We start from the raw sequence: 18018 nt of genomic DNA on the forward strand, positions 1-18018 counted from the left end.
CCCCAAAAAGAGTCCGTGCCACGCTGCGGTCCGACTTTATTGGTGCCGGGGAAGGGCCGGGCGCGGCCCGTCCTCGCTCCCGCGCCGCCGGGTCCCTCCTCACCGGCGCTGGTTCAGTCCCGCCAGGTTCTTGATCTGCGGAGCAGAGGGATAAGGGGGTTAGGGGCCGGGGCACCCGGGCACTCGCGCCCCCGGGCTCCAGGCCGCAGCGGGTCCCGGCGCTCTTCCGGGAGAGCCCCGTGTGCCGCGGGGCCGAGCGGCACCGTTGGCGGCCAGCGGACAGGGGTGGATGCCAAAGGCGTGGAGCAGGGTGGCCCTACCCTGCCCCAGGCATCCCTCCCACCTGAACCTGCTCTCTGGACTCGCAGGTGTCAGCTTGGTTTGACTTCTGCAGCCACGCAGACGCTGACAGTGAATTTAAGCTTTCGAGGCATTCAGCTCGCTCGTCCATTTTGCAAAGGCCTGGCAAGCTCAGCACACCTGTACCACAGCCCGCTCCATATGCCTATACAGCACCCCGGGGTGCAAGAGGTTCCCATGGGTCATCCCCAACAGTGTAATGAGATGATTTTGCCCTAAAACCAGCTGGCTGCCACGCACACACACCCCAGTAGCAGCCCAGTTCCTCCCATTGATCTGAGCAGCAGATCTGCTGCAGGGACAGACTCAGCATCTGGCAACGGGAGGGGTACAATCTGCAGGAGAGCAAGGTGCCGATGTCCAAGAGCACAGAGTTTCCTCTAGTGGAGCATCCTTTTGGCATATATGCAGGTGTGAAAGCTGAGAGAGGCTGAGAAACGCTAGAGATAAGAAACCATTCAACCACAGGGGAAAGGAGGTGGGAGAAATTCTTGAGAACTGCTTTGTACAGTAAAAATTATTTCTAAGTTATGCTCCAGCCTGTTTGTCTTGTACGGGGACAAGGAAACTATTTCTGATAACAAGGAAATCATTTTGCTGGGAAATGCGATGGGAGTTGTCCAAAAATAGAACCACAGGAGGCCCTGAAGCCCTTCAAAAATAATTCCTGGGTACACAAAGGTTTGTTTTTATCCCAGAGGAAGTGCACCTCCCTCTGCATGGACACAAAGCAGTCCAGGATGCTACCAAGAAGCAAATGAATTATTGGAAGGCCGCTACTGTGGCTCAGGGACAGGTGCCACCTCCCAAGCATCCATGGGGGCATGGACCTTCTGTGAAGGTCTCCAGCGCAGAGGCTGCCAGAGGAAAAGATCCTGTGACAAGCGATGGAGAATAGTTGTGTTTATTCTGATCGCCTGTCTCTCATCCCTAAAGCTTACCCTGCAGCTTCAGACTTAACTTTTTATGATCTATTACAAGTTCTTTCACCACAAAACAGTGAACTAACTCCAAACTAGCCAGAAAAATCATCTGTACATGTAGTTAAGTTATGAAAGACAATTCTTTTTCATGCTGCTCTCTAGATTTGGGGAGAAAAACATGCTGGCATTCAGCATGGAAGGGAACAAAAACAATTCTGCCCTTGCAGCACTGCTGGTTTCAGCATTACTTACAGTAACTGCAGCTCCCATCAGGCCCTGGACAAGTGCTTCTCCAGTTGACTGTACCTAGGAGACACAAGAACACTGACCTTTTGCTTTCTTCTGCAGTTACACTTGTGGCCACCCAAACACAGAGATGTAATGCACAACAAATGTATTTGCCACAGAAGGGTGCTGACAGAAGCCAAGCACTGCAGACAAATGATAGCCAGAGATAAGAAACATGGAAGAGTTTTCCTGGGAATATACATCTCCTAACCATTGGGCCATCTGACAAAGCGAGCATCTACACATCATTTTTACTAGAAAATACGTGTTTACTGCTGTTGAGCTGACAGCATTTATGCAATCACCTGCCAGTACAAGGTGGTCTCTCAGCAGATGTGTGGTCTGCATGACTGAAAAGCCAGGCCTGCCTGCACATGTATTTGGGGAGAAGAGGGACACTGCATGCATAACCTTGCCCGTAATGTTACCTGATGAGCTGCATTGCCCATGTTCATGGCATCGGCTACTCTGTTTTCCAGGAAGCGCCAAGTCTCCTCAAAGTCAGGGGATGAATCCTGCATCATCACCAGTTCAGTGGTGTTGTAGATGCCAGTGAGCACAGCCCGACGAGTGTACCAGTTAAACTGCAAGGGCATGAAATGAGAGGGAGAGAGAAAGGTGTGACCTGAATGCAGACCAAGAATGCAGCTCACGAAAGCAGACCAGAGAACGGCAAAGGAAAATAGCATACCGACTGCACATTCCTTCCCCACTTAAACTGTGTAACTCTTCTCTGTGATGCAGTGGGCCACCAGCCAACACTGACATCTGACAGCACAGCTGCTCCTGTGGTAGCAGACAGACGTCACAAGTATGGTGTCTAAAACTGCTGAACAAAACCCTCACCCCCTGCTTCTGGCTGCAAGCAGGCACCTGCAGCAGGCAGCAAGGAATTCTTCCTTGCCCAGCTAGCCTGTGTGCACTGCACAAGAGCTCATCTTTGCTTTACAGACTGCTAGCAGGCACTGCAAAGCTCCAATTCCAGATCTGATTAAATGAGAAACAGCTACATCTAACACTGAACTTGAGCTTCAGTTGGCACCAGATGCAAGTATAAAGAAAGAGAACAGAGGATAGAACTGTGCAAGGCATCACACACAGATACAGAGATATACCTTTCCCAGAGCCTATCACTGAAATACCAGTACTGCTTGCTGAATCACTAAATGCATCAGTGCATTGCTGGCAGCAATGCTGTAGGATGCGTTACAACAATAGGTTACACAATGCAAAGATGCACAAATAACTCAAACTCTTCAGTTTTTCCCGTTGCACTTGAACCACTGGCAGACAAAACATATAAACGTTTTTAAAAACAAGTCTTCAATTTAATTTGCTGGTATTATCTAGAAAAAATTCTGGTTGTTCCATTCATGATTACAAAGCAAAAGAGAAATGAAAATACAGGCCTAGATTTTGAAACCAACAGTTGGATACAAAGCTCTACTGTCTGCACCATGACCTGCAAGCTTTGATGAGGGAAGAAACATGAGGGATGTTGCCACTTGCAGCTGCATCTCTCAGGTGCCCAAGACCAAACTCTTTCTCTTGATTCCCCTCCTGCTCTGAAAAAGCCACCTGAAGGGGTCTCTGAGGCCTAGGCATACTCTGCCTAGCTGCTGGGCTTGTGAAGAGGGCTACACTGCGAGTGACAGTAAACCCCTTTACTGTGAAAGAGGGAGTGGGCTCAGAATCACAGTTTCCCAAGAAAACTCGTAACCCATTGGAAGGCACAAACAAAAGACAAACTTTAGAACCTCTCCTAATTCCTGCATTGGTGAGGAGACATTAGGAACTGCTCAGTGCAGACACAGACTCTGACACGTCGATTTGACTTTCTTAACTCATAAGGGACTTGCAGTTCCTGATGCAATCACAGTCTTTCAGTTCTCTTCTGGTTTATTCCTTTAATTTTTCTGTCATCTTGTTTATTTTTCACTGCAGTAGCTTCTCTTTTATATACAGATAAAAGAAGCTTATTAAAGTAGTTTGTTAAAATGGTCCATTTAGCTCTTCCCATCTCTCCCTACACCTACATGAATTAAAGTAATTTATTAATTGCTTTAATTAAGGTTGTAATTTTGTTTTATTACCTGCCAGAAAGATGAAAGCTTTAATAAGCTACTGGTATTTTTAGGTAGGTTCTTTAAAGGTTTTCAAGTCTAATCTGTAAATGCTGCTGCTGGGGAAGAGACAGCTGCTTTGACAGAGACACTGAACACTGGATCAACTTCTTAGTCTCAAAATCTCAACACTTTTCTCTGTCTTCAAAAAAAAAAAAAAAAAAAAAAAAAAGAGCGCTTAAAAGAGCCTAGGAAAATAGGTCCTTTTAATTTGCACTCATCCCATTGGCATTAATTTGCACTTAGTCCCATTGGCTCCTAAGTCCCTTTGGAAATTAGACTATAGTTTATAAAGACCCTTGGGTGCTTCTGAAATTATCTTCCTCATTCAACAAATGGGTCGTTTCAAGAGAGGCATTGCCCGACGCCTACTTCAACCCATCATTTTGCTCAAGTACAGAGGGGTGGAACCAGCCAGTCTGCAAAGCACAAAGACTTACGTCTGTGGACTGGTCTCCAGCATACTGCCATATATCATCAATCATGCTGGTGAGGAGGTTGAGGCTGGAAGGGATGTTATGTGGGAGCAACAAGATGCTCAGAGCCTGCAAAGGCAACACACAGATAAATGGGAGAGTTGAAGAGAGAAGGACATAGTATTACAGCAGCCCAGCAATGCTCTGCTCTATTATCTTTTCCCTGTTGCTGTTGACTTGCCTCCAGCTCCTAGTGACAAGTCCTCCCAACTCTTTTCAGCTAGCACCACTCTTTCCAAGCAGCAGGATTTGTGGGGAATAGAGTGTGGCAGCCAAGCTCAGGCCTTGAGCTTGGCTGAGCCCAAAGCTCAGTTCAAACGCCACTGTGTTGTCTCTAACAAGCTGTCTCTCCAGGCATGGAAACAGCACAGGCTGAGCTGACTCACACTTGTGCTGTGCCCCTGTGGGCAGGGAGTCAAATCTCTCCTTTCTCTGAATTTGACTTTGAACTCAAAGTAGCTACGAAGGGTAGAACAGACAGCCATAATGGCCCTACTCAGATCCTGCAGCCTTTCAACATAATAACACAATGCCAGGAGAGTCACAAACCACCCACATCCTTTGCAAGACAAGTTATGCTAATTTAGAACAAAAACATGAATCCCATCTCTCTCTGCAAGGAGCGCTGGACTCAGCTGCCCAGAGGCCAGCAATGACTCTGTACAACAGAGGCTCACTGCGCAGCAATCTTTGCAGCCCAAGGTTGGGAACCCTTTGCTTCTTACTGTGGCCATGATTCAATTCCCTTCCTACCCTGGCAAGAACGGCTTGAGACTTAAATCTGAATTTTGAAGCATGGAGCTCTCTCTGTTTCCAGCTCTATCCTCAGGTTGTCGAAGGTTTGTCATTCGCCCACTGGGCAGGAGGTTTCCTGCAACAAAGCAGTAGTTGTGCATTTCCAGGTATCAGATGCAGCCAGAACAAGGCTGCAAGGAGACTGACTTGCAGTGACACTGCAAATAGGACTGAGGAGAGACACAGGTTATCCTCTGGGGATCCCACATGCGTGGAGTGAACAATGGGGAGGTTTGCCTTTCCAGAAATGCACAAAATAGTTGTTCTAAGGACATCTTTAACTGTCCCCTTCCAAGGTTGCTCTCCTCTTGAAGGCTACAAATCACTTGAAAAAGCAAGGGTTTCATTTACAACTTTGAACTACTCTGGTGGAGAGACTATGTTAAAGACCACAGGGTGTTTAAAATACACACACACACAAAAAAAGAGACAGTCTTCCTATTCATTTCATACCTGGGGCCATTTGTCAATATATGGAATCAGCATCCTCAGTCTGGCTTCCACAGCATCTCTCAGGAATTGATCTGTAGACTTCTTTCTGGGTAAACCCAAATATGAGGAACGTCCAAGTTAAACTCATTTCAGAACTTGAAAGATCAATCTCTTGCCTGCCTTGGCAACAGATATGCAATGTATTATGTATCCTTCATGCCTCTGGTCCAAGTCTATCTGGGAAGGTGGTTTCATTTAGATAAATTACATTTTTTATTTGAAGTATCTGTGTCACAGGTGGCCTCTCTGTCTATGCAGTCCCAAAAGTCTGCCAAGGAAGATGTCTTTTCATACCCAATACTCACTCTGCTTCACCCAACTGCACTTGTTTTTGTTCCTGCTCCAGCAGCTCCGTCAGCTTGGTGTTGCACTGAGATACAAAGTGCAGGATCAGTTCACCTCCATCACTGTGAAACATCCCTGCAGCAGCGGCAGAGAGACCCAGGGTCTGTAGGGAAGAAGGGAAAAGCACAGACCAGGTCATATGCTGCTAAGCAGGATCCAGCTAGGAAAAATCTTGTAATTATTTCTTGAATGAAGTTATACGAATTTAAACAAAGCAATGCTGTGTTAAAAAGCGCTTCCTGTGCATGTTTTCCTCTCTTCAGGATCACTACTCTACATCGTGCCTTAGTTTAACTCTGTCAGGGTTATCCTGCAGTAGCCATGATGCATTCCTGCCCGGTACTATTTGCTGACTAGTGTGCATCGCCCAAGAGTATGTGGGGGAAGCATGCAGGCCTGGCTGTCTTTGGACTTCAGCTCCATCCAGTTTTCAACTGGTTTGTTGCTTCTCTCCCCACATACCTTGGCTCCCTCTGCAATGGCTTCTGCAGTCCAGCCATGTTCAGGCACAAACTCCAGCGCTGCTGTGAGGATTCGATGCTGCAGCTGCTCCTCGCTCTCATAGTCCTCAGACTCCTGGCCGCCCTGGCCAGTGTAACTATGAGAAGGTATTGTTACAGTGAGGGGAACATCACCATCAACCACCAGCAACCTGGACTCTGCCACTCATTTGCTGCCACCGCTGCTTGTAGGCACGCTTTGAGTTCTGCTTAGTATAAATCTCCTCCTCCTGTAAAATCCTTCCCTTTCCAGAAAAAGGATTCTTAATGAACCTTTGCCATGAGAGGAGAAGAGAAAAATAAGGGAGAGCTCAATCTAGGTGCCTACCTGGAGGCCAATCAGGCTTAGATTCCCCCTCTTTTACAAAAAAGCTAAACTATAAGCTTTTCCAACAGGGATTTTATAGCTATAGGCATAAGGACAACATATTGTCCATGCTTTGTGTAGATTTACACAAAAATCCAGAAGCCAAGGCTTGAGCTTTGCAGACCAGAGAGGTTCCTTCTTGAAAGCAAGTTGCATCCTATCTCCACAGCGGACAGTGGAATTTGCTCTGTGACAGCAAACCAACTCTCCAGCTGCTGCAGTCTGAGGCTCCGTTAACTCTGGATCACATTGTCTCCAAGTTTCAGGTGTGAGTTTCAGGAAAGCAAAGCCTTCCGATCCCACTGTTGGTAGGACAGCACTAGAAATAGCTAGTGACTTACCTGGGGCGAGGGCCCTGAGGTTCCTGTTCAGGCCGGTGATCGGTTGGACGTGAATCGAACTGCTGCTGAGAGGAAGATGCCAATGGCTCCTTCTGCTCATCAGAGACTCTCTTCAGCACAGCCGAGGCCTGGAGAGCACGCTGTGGTGGGTAGAGCTGGCACCTGACCACTGAAAGGGAAACCAAGAGAGTCAGATGTCTCCTTCCAACAACAGGAAGCTCAGAAAATTAAGGTGAAGACGACAGTTGTAAAAGCTGAAAAGGCACGGGAATTCGTAGAGACAGACTTTTTTTACACTTCCGACAAGCACCCCTCTCAGCTGAGCTCACATTTACTTGATGAAAATAAAGTGAAAATGTTTTGTGAGGAAAAGAACCATGCAGATGGCACATATTGCAAATAGAAAGGAGCTTCCCAATCTCGTACTGGAAACCAGGCACACAAACATGCACTGACTCCCCTGCAGCACGTCCCCTCTCTTCAGTCCCTGATGAGGGAGAAGAGTTAAGACGAAGGCACCGACCCCTGAGCCCGGGGCAAGAGGTGAGCGATAGTCTGCAGAGCAAGCAGTCCTAACAGCTACAACACGCCGATCACGAGGTGTGTTTCTCAAATGACCCAAAGGCAACACAGCTTTCAATTACGGCTACTTTGTGAGAATTTCAAACTCATCCGCAGTGAGGTTTGGTGGGGTTTTTTTAATAAGCTCGGGCTGCGTGGCGCACACTCTTTTTAAAAAAGCCCACCACCAAGCCCCCCCTGCCGAACCCAACCCCTCCCTGGGTCCCCCCCACGCTGCGTGGGGCAGTCTCAGGGCCGGGGAGGTGTGAGGGGCTGGCCGGGCACCGGGCCCGCAGAAGGGGTCTCCTTCACCCAGGCGCCCCAAAGAGACCCTCAGGGCCAGGCTGCGCCCCTCCAGCCCCGCAGCCTGCCCGGGGCCCGCAGCCCCCGGCGCCCGAGCGGGCCTCAACCCGGCGCCACGGCCTGGGCCCAGGCCCGGAGCGGCCCCACGGCCCCGTGTCACCCCCTAGCGGCGGTCCGCCGCTGCCCTTCACCTCACCTTCCCCCGCCCCGCCAGGCCCCGCCCGCCGCGCGCGGCACGGGCACGGGCACGGGCGCGGACACGAGCACGGGCACGAGCACGGGCACGAGCACGCCCCCCAGCCGCGCCCCCCGCCTCTCACCCGCGCGGCCCCGCCACAGCCGCCAGCCCGCCCGCCGCAGGCCGCCCGCCGCCGCCGCCGCCATCTTGGAAGCGGGCAGAGGCCGATGACGCCACGAGGGCGGGACGCAGCGGTGACGGCGTCAGAGGGAGACGAGGCAAGCTGCGGCGCGGCGGTAGGGGGGCGCGGGGCCGGGCCGGGGGCGGCGGGGGCTCCGGGCCGGGCGCGGGGGTCGCGCCTCCCGTGTTGGCCGTAACTCCCCTTTTTCCCCTTAAAAAAGGCTCTGCCGAGGCCTGGCCCGAGGCGGCCGCGGGGGGTGGGGCGGAGCGGGGAGCAGTCCCCTCAGATAGCGCTTCGCGCGTCTCGTTCCTAGCCCCTCCGCACCGCCCCCGGCTCGGCCGTCCCGAGGGCTGCTCCCTGCTGGGGGAGGGGGTGTCGAAGGCGTTCCCCTGCCCGCACCGCCGTGCCCGGCAGCCGGGGGTCGCGCTGGGCCGCGGGGGAGGCGCGGGCTGCTCGGGAGGCCCGGGCTCGAGGTCGTGATGTGCTTGTACGCGGCAGCTTTTTAATCTGTTGAAGCTGGGAAGCCCCGGTGCTGTCTATAGCCCCTTCCTAGCCCTGTTTTGGGCAGTCGCCTTCCTCGAGGACTGTTAAATGTGTGTGAAATTCAGACAGGGCTGGCCCAGCCGCAGCCCTTGGGCCTCCCCCCGGCCGGGCACCCGCCCGCGGTGGCTGAGCAGGCCCGGCCCTTGTGGCCTACAGCTGGAGACACTTCAAAGGAAGGCGGCTGGTATACAAAGCCTTTCATTTTCAATATATTCCACCTACCACCGGAAAACATAAGGGGGGGGGAAAAAATACCCTCCCAGTCGTTCCATCAGGAACGTGACTGCATGCTTTGATGGTAACTTAACTCCTACCCTTTACCCTGACTGAAGGCAGATGTAATGTGTCCTTGAGGGCTACGGTAGCTTTCCACTTTTTTTACATTGCATCTGAAGGGGTCGATGTAGGCTGGTGTTGCTGTGACGTAGTTTGGGCTCTGATCTTGAGCCTGCTGTTCCAAGAGGAAGGTGTGACTTTGGATTTATTTTTTTCCACATTAGCCTGGCAGCTTATGTATCTTTTGAGCTTTCTACCTGGGGAAGGTGACTTTTTAATGGGATTAATAATGTGTGTTTGGTAGTGTTGTTATCTGTTGCAGTTGCTTAGCTTGTGTTGCATATGCATGCAAGGCCAGCTGTGAGGTACTATAACCTACAGCATACATCCGTGATCTTTCATGCTGTACCTGGTTGGCACTGTGGGCTGCGTTAGCAGGAATTCTTGCCAGAGTAGCTCAGACAAGGTGCAGAGTTGTCCAATTCTGAACTTGTTTGCAGTTTCCAGGAGAGAGGTGTCCATGGCCCATAGAGCCAGCGGAACAGTGGGTCAAAATCCACTCCATGCCTGACTGCAGGCAACTGAGTTAAATTAGGTACAGCATATCCATAAGCTGTGCTTTCATGATGACGTGGTGGCAATAAGGCGTTACCCAGGATACCTGATGTAATGATTTCTGGTAAAGACCTTGCTTATAACAGGCTCTCCCGAAGCAAGTCTGTGGTTTGCAGCTAACTGAAGATACACTGGGCAACTAGCGTGCTTACTGGTGCTCTCTGTTGTCTGTGGTTGTGTTAAACTAGAAAGAAAATAGGTTTGCATTGGGTGAGTAGAGTGAAAGAGGCTAGGTAGTTTCAGTAGCCAGTACTGCTATGAGTACAGGTGATGGTATGATACTATTGTGACGCTTATGTAGTGCAGATTTTCTTCAAAGTCTGTCAGGAATACAAGCTTTTATAAAACGTTAGTGCAGATGGGTTTCTCAAAACCGACTTCACTGTGCGTTCTGTTCCCCTCCTCGTTCTGTGTAATGGCTCGCCCAGCGCCACCAATGGTTAAGAGTTGAAAGATCCTCTCTGGAATGCTGGGAATGCCGAAGGTTACTTTTTTTTTTCTTCTCATGTACTGTGGAAGCAAACTGCAATAGGTTGTGTTCTGAATAGGAGAGACAGGGCCGTGTTTAATGTTAAATAGTTGTCAGTAGTCTGGAAATCTACAAATCCTGTGTATGTGTCTATGCAAGTCTTTAAAAAAGAGACCAGGCAAGTTTTTTTGTTGGTTGGTTTTTAGGTTCTTTTTAAGCATGGCTTGCAGTCTCTCCCTGCGAAGGTAGTTGCTGAACTGAAGAGAAATTGAATTTTCCCTTAAGTGTAGCTATTTCTTAATGCCATGTTAATGCTTAACTTGTGGGAACTCTGTGGTGTCTGTCTCCAGAAAATAATCCCCATTTATTAAAACAAGTTGATGCTTTGTGATTCGCAGTCCACAGAGGTTCATGCAGTGCTCGGTTCTTGCCCTTCTTCTTTGTGTCCCCCTGACCCGTTTCTCTGTCTGCTGCTCTCAGGTTTGCTGCTGCTGGGGAAATGGGGGAGTATGGGGTCATGCCAGGCCAGCGCGTGGCCATCATCTGGGACAGCTCCTCGCCAGTTGAAGCCCTGAAGGATTTGGTGGATAAAATTCAGACGCTGGTGGGAGCTGATAGTCGTGTCTCTGTGGAAAACATTAACCAGCTGTCTCAGTGTAAGAATGAGCTTAATTTTTCACTGTTTCATTTAAAGGGAAGAGGATGCTTCTGCTGTGTGAGCTGACATCTTCCCTGGTTTGTAAGTCGGCATTCAGAACAATGGCACCTACCGCTAGCTCTTGCCACTGGCAGTACAGCAGAGAATGTGATATACCCTGGTCATGCTTCCTACGCCTCGTGTCTCCAGTCAGTTCTTGCAGTTGTATGCAAGCGTGAGAGATGAAGAGGGAGGTGGAACTGATGTAATGGGCAAAGCTGTGTATGTACATGTGTAAAAATTGTACCATCTTCTTCTTTCTTTCTTTTCAGCGGCTCACAAGGAGTCCAGTTTTGACGTGATTCTCTCTGGTGTGGTACCAGGCAGTACAGCGCAGCACAGTGCGGAGGTACTGGCAGAAATAGCTCGGATACTTAAGCCAGGGGGGCGCGTCCTCCTGAAAGAACCTGTGGTTACAGAATCAGGTGAGAGAATCTGCATCAGCCTTACTTTCATGGCAACATAGCAACTCACAACTCTTGTGAGGATTAGGCCAAAGTGGAAAGGACAGGAACCCTGAATGATGCTCAGAGATTTTCATTCTCCTGGCACACTAACCTGAATAGCAAGGGTTTCATCCTTTGTTTAAGCTGGCAGCCGTCAGATGTTTGCAGTCACTCTCTGTCTGTCAGAAATGCTGGATAGATAGTCTTGTTCTTAAACTACATTGTAAAGCTCAGTGGACACTGGTCTTCTCCTAGGGTGTGTAATGTTAAATGGTTGCAGATGTGTGTTTCTGAGGAGCTTCTAAAGTGATTTTAAAAATGGGCAACAAATGCTGAAAGAGCTTACCCCAGAAGCCAGCAGAGAAATAGTTATCCAGAAAGGGTAGAAGTGTTTGGACTAAGTTTTAAGAGTAAAGCCAGAGCACCTGCCATGGGACAGCTGGAGGAGCACACAAGGAGGTGAACAGAAGATTGTTTTTCTGTCTTATACTTGGCCTGCGTTCAAGCCTTGCTGGCATAGGGTGGCCGGTTCAGGGTGGAAGTGGGAAATAATATGCCACCTGATAAGAAAAGAAGCATCTATGCTGACAGTGTTTCTATTGGCACACTCTACAGTGCTGAAAATAGTGGTGCAAGTGGCAGAAGAAACACCTTCTTCAGGCTGGGGAGGATTTGCCAACATTTCAAAGCTGGCAGTGGCTTTGTGTTGCAAGTGGTACGTTAGGGGCAGTGGAGGAACACCTCTGGGACAGAACAGAGAGCATTGAAGTCTGGAGTAGATGACATTTCTTTTTTCCGAAGTCAATCTGACAGGCTGGAATTTGGTGGACTTGGAATGAAGTGCAAGTGGGACTCATGAGAGAGGGTGAATGGATTCTGTTCTGCACAGTCCTGTGCCCAAGTGAATAAGCCTGTGATGAGTTTTTGATTGAACAGTGATTGTAATAGCTTTTGCCTATGAGAACAAGGCTCTTGAATGTTATGTTTCTGAATGTATTGTTCATTTAGGAGTCCGTGTTTTGAAAACTTCATGAGTTGTTCACTTTAATATGTAAAAATGTTGGGGGGGGGGTTGTTGTTTGGGTTTTGGGGTGGGTTTTTTTCCCTGATTTTGATGGGTTGCGGAATGTTCTGGTGTAATATAGAACAGATCTGGAGGTAGAACAGCTTTGTGACCCTAGACTCTTGTTATAGTGAACAAGCTGCTTACGCATTTTCTGGTCTATTCCTGTTGTCAACTAGAAAGGGCCCAATTTTAAAGCAGAGGTTTGGCTTGAGTACTTCCTTCTGAAACTCTTGCGCTTCCATGTTTTTCAGTGACCTCTATTCTTGTTCTTCCCTTCTCCTACTTCCTGGTTTTGTGTCTTCCAGGAAACAACAGCAGAATTAAGACAGCAGCCAAATTCCTCACAGCTCTGACTCTCTCTGGGTTGGTGGAAGTGAAGGAGGTACGTATGTACTGACCACTTCCAGAAACTCCCTCGTGCAGTTATCGTGAAATGTAGTTGGTGATTCTGGTGATTGCTGGGTGGCAAGGTGTTTAGCTACCCTAGTTAACTGTAAATGTGCATGGATGCTGCCTGCCACAAACTTTCATTACTGTAAGGGCAGTGTTTTTCTTCAGGATTGAAAATACTAATTGTCTGTGTTCACTGGAATGCTGGGCTGGGTGCTGAAATAAGAGGTTCGTTCTGTGTGAGGTTAACCTAAAATCTTGTGTTGCAGCTGCAAAAGGAAGTGTTGACCCCGGAGGAGGCCCAGTCTGTCCGAGAGCATTTGGATTACCAAGGCAATGACCTTCTCATCATTCAGATAGAAGGCAGGAAGCCTAATTTCGAAGTGGGATCCTCAAGTCAGCTCAAACTTTCCTTTGCCAAAAAACTTGGTCCTTCAGGTAAGGAGTGGTGCATGCTAGATGTCTGGATTGCCTGCCTCTCAGGTGACAAGCATCCCTTGGAATAGGGAGACAGTTCTGGGGTGAGGAGTGCCACAGTAAAAACCTGTGAACTGGGGCTTTCCACAGTTGTTTGAACTCTTATTTGATGGGAGTGGATGGGGCAAAGGCTGTAGTAATTACTATTTCTTCCTTTGTTTTGGCTCCAGGAAAACCCTCTGTGGACCCAGCCACTGCCAAGCTCTGGACACTCTCTGCCAATGATATGAATGATGAAGAAATGGTATCTGGCTTTGTTTGTGAGGCTTTGCAGTTGTTCCTTCTCTCCTTTCCTATTCTAAATCGTTTCAGTCGTGCTTCTTGGGAAGCTTTACAACTTAAGAGGTAGAAAAGCATTCGTAGGGCAAAATATCTCATCTAGTAGGTGAGGTCTGGAGAGCCCAGAGGTGTAGTGAGGGCAGAGAGGAGGTATAAGGTAAGAGGGCACAGCTGTGGCACTTTAATGCTAGTGCTACAGAGGGCATCATGTCTTTGAACATAACACAGCAACATCATTCTCTACTGACAGATCAGTTTCCTGCATGTTATCTTCCATGGTATGTTTTCAGGATCTTTTGGACTCTGATGAGCTGTTGGATTCAGAAGATTTGAAAAAGCCAGATCCATCATCCCTCAGAGCTCCGTCCTGCAAAGAAATGGGCAAAAAGAAAGCCTGCAAGAACTGGTCAGTACTGCAATTAGCATAATGGTGAACCTTTCAACTGTAATATTAAACCCTAAGAGTTGGATGGATTTTAAAAAGATTGAAGGCAATTTGATGTTACAGAGCATAATTCTCTTGGTTCATGGCCTTTCTTATCTTTAACTACTTGAATATAAATCCAAATACTATGAGAATTAACTAGCCACGCCAAAACTACAAATTACCACACTGATATGATCAAAAGGTGACTACACAGTTTGTGCAGCCTTGACTAAAACCTTGTTTTCTCAGATTTCAAGGAGAAATAGCACACATAGCAAGTGCTGTAGAGTCCACTTCCCACTCAGTTTAAACTTGAGTGTGTTTCAACACTTGTTACACAAACCATGGTGTTGAAGAGCAAGGTGAAGAGCATGAGTGAGCTGTGTTGTGTGACAGAGTGAGGGCTGTTGCATGTGAGTAGGGCAGGAACAAGTAAGTGTTGGTGACTTACAGCCTTTAAGCAGAAAGATGCAAGTGACTTTGTTTTCCTACAGCACATGTGGCCTGGCTGAAGAACTGGAACAGGAGAAGAAGAGCGCACAGCCCAAATCTGCCTGTGGAAATGTAAATGGTCATTTTTGTTTCTGTGCTGTGGTTTGCAGTGCATGATCTCTGTCTAAAAACTGTGTTCTCGAAGTGACTGCTTCCTGAGCTGGCTTGCTTCCGAACACGGCTTGTGCAGAGCTTCAGCCTGGTGCCCTGTGCCCACGTGCTCCATACCAGTGTGCACTGTCTGTTCCAGCGCAAGTGCTGCCCCTGTAGAAGTCAGAGTGAACGGCGAACCTTTACTTCCTTGCTCGTGTGCTAACCAGCTATCTGTTCAGGGAAGATTACCTTAAGGGAGTCCAGGGGACCTCGCAGCGGTTGGGGGGCTGCCTCAGCCCAGCATGCGGTCATGTCTGGGCGTACTGGCTGGGATGGAAACTCACCTCTTCCATGTGAGTGCAGGGCCCCTGCACAGCCCTGTTAACCATGCTGACCAGGCATGTTGAGAAAGGAAGCGGTTTCTGTGCTGATATGTGCTGGGGAGCTTGTCATCTCTTAAGCTGGAAAAACCCTGTGATGGGCGGAGAGAAGTGAAGGTTGCCCCTTATTACAGAAGGTGCTTCTGTTTCTCTTGCCAGTGCTATCTGGGGGATGCGTTCCGCTGTGCCAGCTGCCCTTACCTGGGGATGCCCGCCTTCAAGCCTGGGGAGAAGATTCTCCTGAAAGAGAACCAGCTGCATGATGCCTAACAAAGACATCTCTGGATGTCCTGCGAAGGACTCCTCTGCTTTTCCATCAGTGTGAGGTTCTTCCTGCAGTCTTCCTCATCCTCTCAAATTCATGCTCTCCAGCCAATACTCCTGTGGGGAGGGACACTGTGGGCACTGACAGTGCTGTGAGCTCATCACTTGTAATCAACCTTGAGCTACCTGATAATCTTTGGTAACAGGTGGTGGTCTTGTATGTATCAGACTTCATGTTATGCCTTGTTTTTAGCTGGCTTGACTTGATACTGCTGGGACGCTGGCTGTCACAGCACGTCACACCAGCAGAGGGAAGTAGAATCAAGTGTCAAGTTGACCTTGTGTGCCTGTGACAGGACCCGTACTTCCCCGTGCCCATTTCTCTAATTTGCCCTAATGAGCTGGCAGCTCCGGCTGAGCTCTGAGGGTGACGCTGGGCTCCTGCTCTCTTTGAAATTTGAACCTGCAGTTCCTTACCACATGATAGGTGGCTCGGCGACTCCTGTTGAAAGTCAGGAGTAGTGGGTACACTTAGCAGTATGTACTCTTAGCAGCATATGTGAACTCCTTGGTAAAGTCTGGCAGGCATGATGAATTTCCACGTGTTTTGGGAGCCTGCCCGCGATATCCCCTGCCCCCACCTATTTCTATCAAAATGACAAAAGATTCAGTCCCGCTAAGAAAACTCCTGCCCTTAAGGCAGGGAGCAGATTAAGCAAGATCTGTCTTGTCCTCCCCCACATTTCTGTCCGACATGAACTGATAACACAAGGGCAATCTGAGACTGGTTGCCATGTGAGTCTTGTCTAATAAGTAAGAACATAGCAATAATGTAATTTCTAAATGATCTGTGGTCACTGTCTGCTCCTGCTCCACAAGACTGACTAATCTTTATTTATTTGCATAATTACTGCTAGTGAAGCAGGTGCGGGATGAGAGAGCTGTTCATGTTCTGTGCCAGGCTTGCTTCTCACCCAGGGAGGGAGAGCAGGAAAACCCAAAGCCAGTGTCTCAGAGGGGATTGCTTTGTTTGGAGCTCTTGCTCTGCAGGATGTGACTGCTTGTTGTTGTGCTATCTGAGTTACACACTGAACTTGGAGAGGGAGCTGGGATGAAAGTGCTGTTGTTGAAATAAAAGTGACCAATAGTAAAGTGTTTAAGACTGGTATTAGTGGTGTTAGAAGTGTGTCTCTCCTTTTACTCAGCCTCACAGTGACTTATGGAACTATTTAAATGTTGGGTTGTATCTTGGAGTTCTGCATAAATTGTGCTATTGAAAACATGGCTTGAATACGTGGTGCCCATTGGCAAGAACCGAATCAAGCTGCCTAGATAAACTTTTTTTACTCAGTCTAGATTTCAGAAAGAGACTTTCCCCTGGTTAAGTAAGCAGAAGGCAGGCTGCAGGGAGAGAAGGAAAGGAGTCCTTGAGATGTGCAAAGCACCCTGTGTGGATCAAGGGGCAGGTGCTGCCATGTGAGCTGCTTAATACTCTCTGCTTACCTGGGAGCCAGAGGGGAATACAAGGGACTGCTGGCAACAGAGACCTCCGAGAGCTTGTATGTAGAGGGGTAGCTGCCCTCCAGTGAGAGCACAGCTTTAGACCCCTTCCTTGCCCTCCTCCCGAGTCCCTGCCCCTCATCAGCAAGAACAACTCCCAAGGAGATGCAAATCTTAGGGTAAACCTCCTGTCCGACAGACCTGTTGGCTCTCCTGTCTTGTGATCTAAAGAAATGGGTAAAAACCTCTGCACACCTGTGACCTTTTGGGGTTTAATTGCCTTTTTTCAGCCTCACTGGTAGCGAAAGATCAGATCTCTGCACATCTCCGTGTGAAAGCTCCCGTGGGGTGTGCGGGGCTGACCTGTGCGCTTGCATCTCTAACGGGGGTGCTGAGAGCAGAAAGGACAAGCAATCACACCGCTCCGCACACAGAGCAAGCCATGCGTGTGCTGGAACGGGGCTTCTGGGTGCCTGCTGCCTTTAGGCCAGACCCCTGAGTACTGGACCTGGCCATCGTCTGCCTTCCATCATTCTGGTTGTGGACTTGACCCTTGGTCTGCTACCATGCACTTTTTTTTGGTAAGATCTTTTACTTTTTGTGTGATGTTTTTGAAGCATCATTCAGGTGGTTTTATTGCTTTTGGGGGATTGCATCATCCTCTGCAACGGATGAGATCTGGGGCTGCAACGTCTAGATAAGAGGGCCAAGGGTGTGGGACTTGGTGCAGGACCATAGACATAGGAATTCGGTGAGCTCGCCTCTTCCTATTTCCACTTCTGCAGCACAAAGATGGGTGGGGGAGGAGGGGAAGTTTTCAGCTGCAGAGGCACAGAAGGCTGTCCTAGGTGAGGAGTGCGGGTCCTGAGCGCAAGTGGCTGTAAGCAGGAGTTGCAGGAGACTGGGAGAGGCCCTTGAGCAGGGGAGTGGCTGCGCGCCTCCTACCCTGTTTGTCTGGACAGGGTTTTTTTGCCAGTTTTCCTGCTCCAGTGCCCCCCTCCAGCAGTTGCACCTACTCGGGATCACCTGGCCCTCGTCCCACCAGCTCTGTGGACACTAGCATGCAGCAAAGTCAGCGCCCTCAGCTTCTCCCAGCACCACTGGAGTCTGTCCTCGTGAGTGTCATCGTGGGGACATAAAAATAGTCTCATTTACAAAAAGGGGGGATTAAAATAGTCGGGAAGTCTCTTCCAACCCTCCCCAGCAACAAAACCCAGTGAATTGCCCCGATTTCCCAGGGAGCCGTGGGATGCAGTCCTTTGTGCTGCAGGCCAAGTGCCTGGCCAGGCACTGTGTCATGGAGCTGGACGTCTGTTCCTTGTGTTCCTCTTGCCAGATGAGATCAGCAGGATTTTTCTCCCTTCTCTTCCT

General features: G+C 49.2%; 2 protein-coding genes across 5 annotated transcripts; one reads left to right on the top strand and one right to left on the bottom strand.

Annotated features, from left to right (window-relative positions):
• Nucleotides 1-19: 19 nt before the first annotated feature.
• Nucleotides 20-8279, bottom strand: COQ9 (coenzyme Q9). Its single transcript, XM_040615731.1, has 9 exons — nucleotides 8195-8279; nucleotides 7011-7179; nucleotides 6265-6400; nucleotides 5763-5905; nucleotides 5419-5503; nucleotides 4135-4239; nucleotides 2000-2155; nucleotides 1536-1589; nucleotides 20-135 (listed from the first exon to the last, which is right to left on the bottom strand). The coding sequence occupies exons 1-9, from the start codon at nucleotides 8256-8258 to the stop codon at nucleotides 100-102; spliced, it is 948 nt and encodes a 315-aa protein (XP_040471665.1). The 5' UTR covers nucleotides 8259-8279; the 3' UTR covers nucleotides 20-99.
• Nucleotides 8248-16302, top strand: CIAPIN1 (cytokine induced apoptosis inhibitor 1). Of its 4 annotated transcripts, none has more exons than XM_040615726.1 (9): nucleotides 8248-8330; nucleotides 10617-10792; nucleotides 11106-11258; nucleotides 12651-12727; nucleotides 13005-13173; nucleotides 13383-13456; nucleotides 13782-13897; nucleotides 14413-14482; nucleotides 15043-16302. In XM_040615726.1, the coding sequence occupies exons 2-9, from the start codon at nucleotides 10636-10638 to the stop codon at nucleotides 15151-15153; spliced, it is 927 nt and encodes a 308-aa protein (XP_040471660.1). In that variant the 5' UTR covers nucleotides 8248-8330; nucleotides 10617-10635; the 3' UTR covers nucleotides 15154-16302. The 4 variants fall into 4 exon arrangements, with proteins under 4 accessions (XP_040471660.1, XP_040471659.1, XP_040471657.1 ...); XM_040615725.1 differs by having other exon boundaries at nucleotides 8269-8348; XM_040615723.1 differs by lacking the exon at nucleotides 8248-8330 and adding an exon at nucleotides 8332-8350 and having other exon boundaries at nucleotides 10611-10792.
• The last annotated feature ends 1716 nt before the right edge of the window (nucleotides 16303-18018 follow it).

Source organism: Falco naumanni, chromosome 15, assembly GCF_017639655.2.
Source record: "Falco naumanni isolate bFalNau1 chromosome 15, bFalNau1.pat, whole genome shotgun sequence".
NCBI classification, from domain to species: domain Eukaryota; kingdom Metazoa; phylum Chordata; class Aves; order Falconiformes; family Falconidae; genus Falco; species Falco naumanni.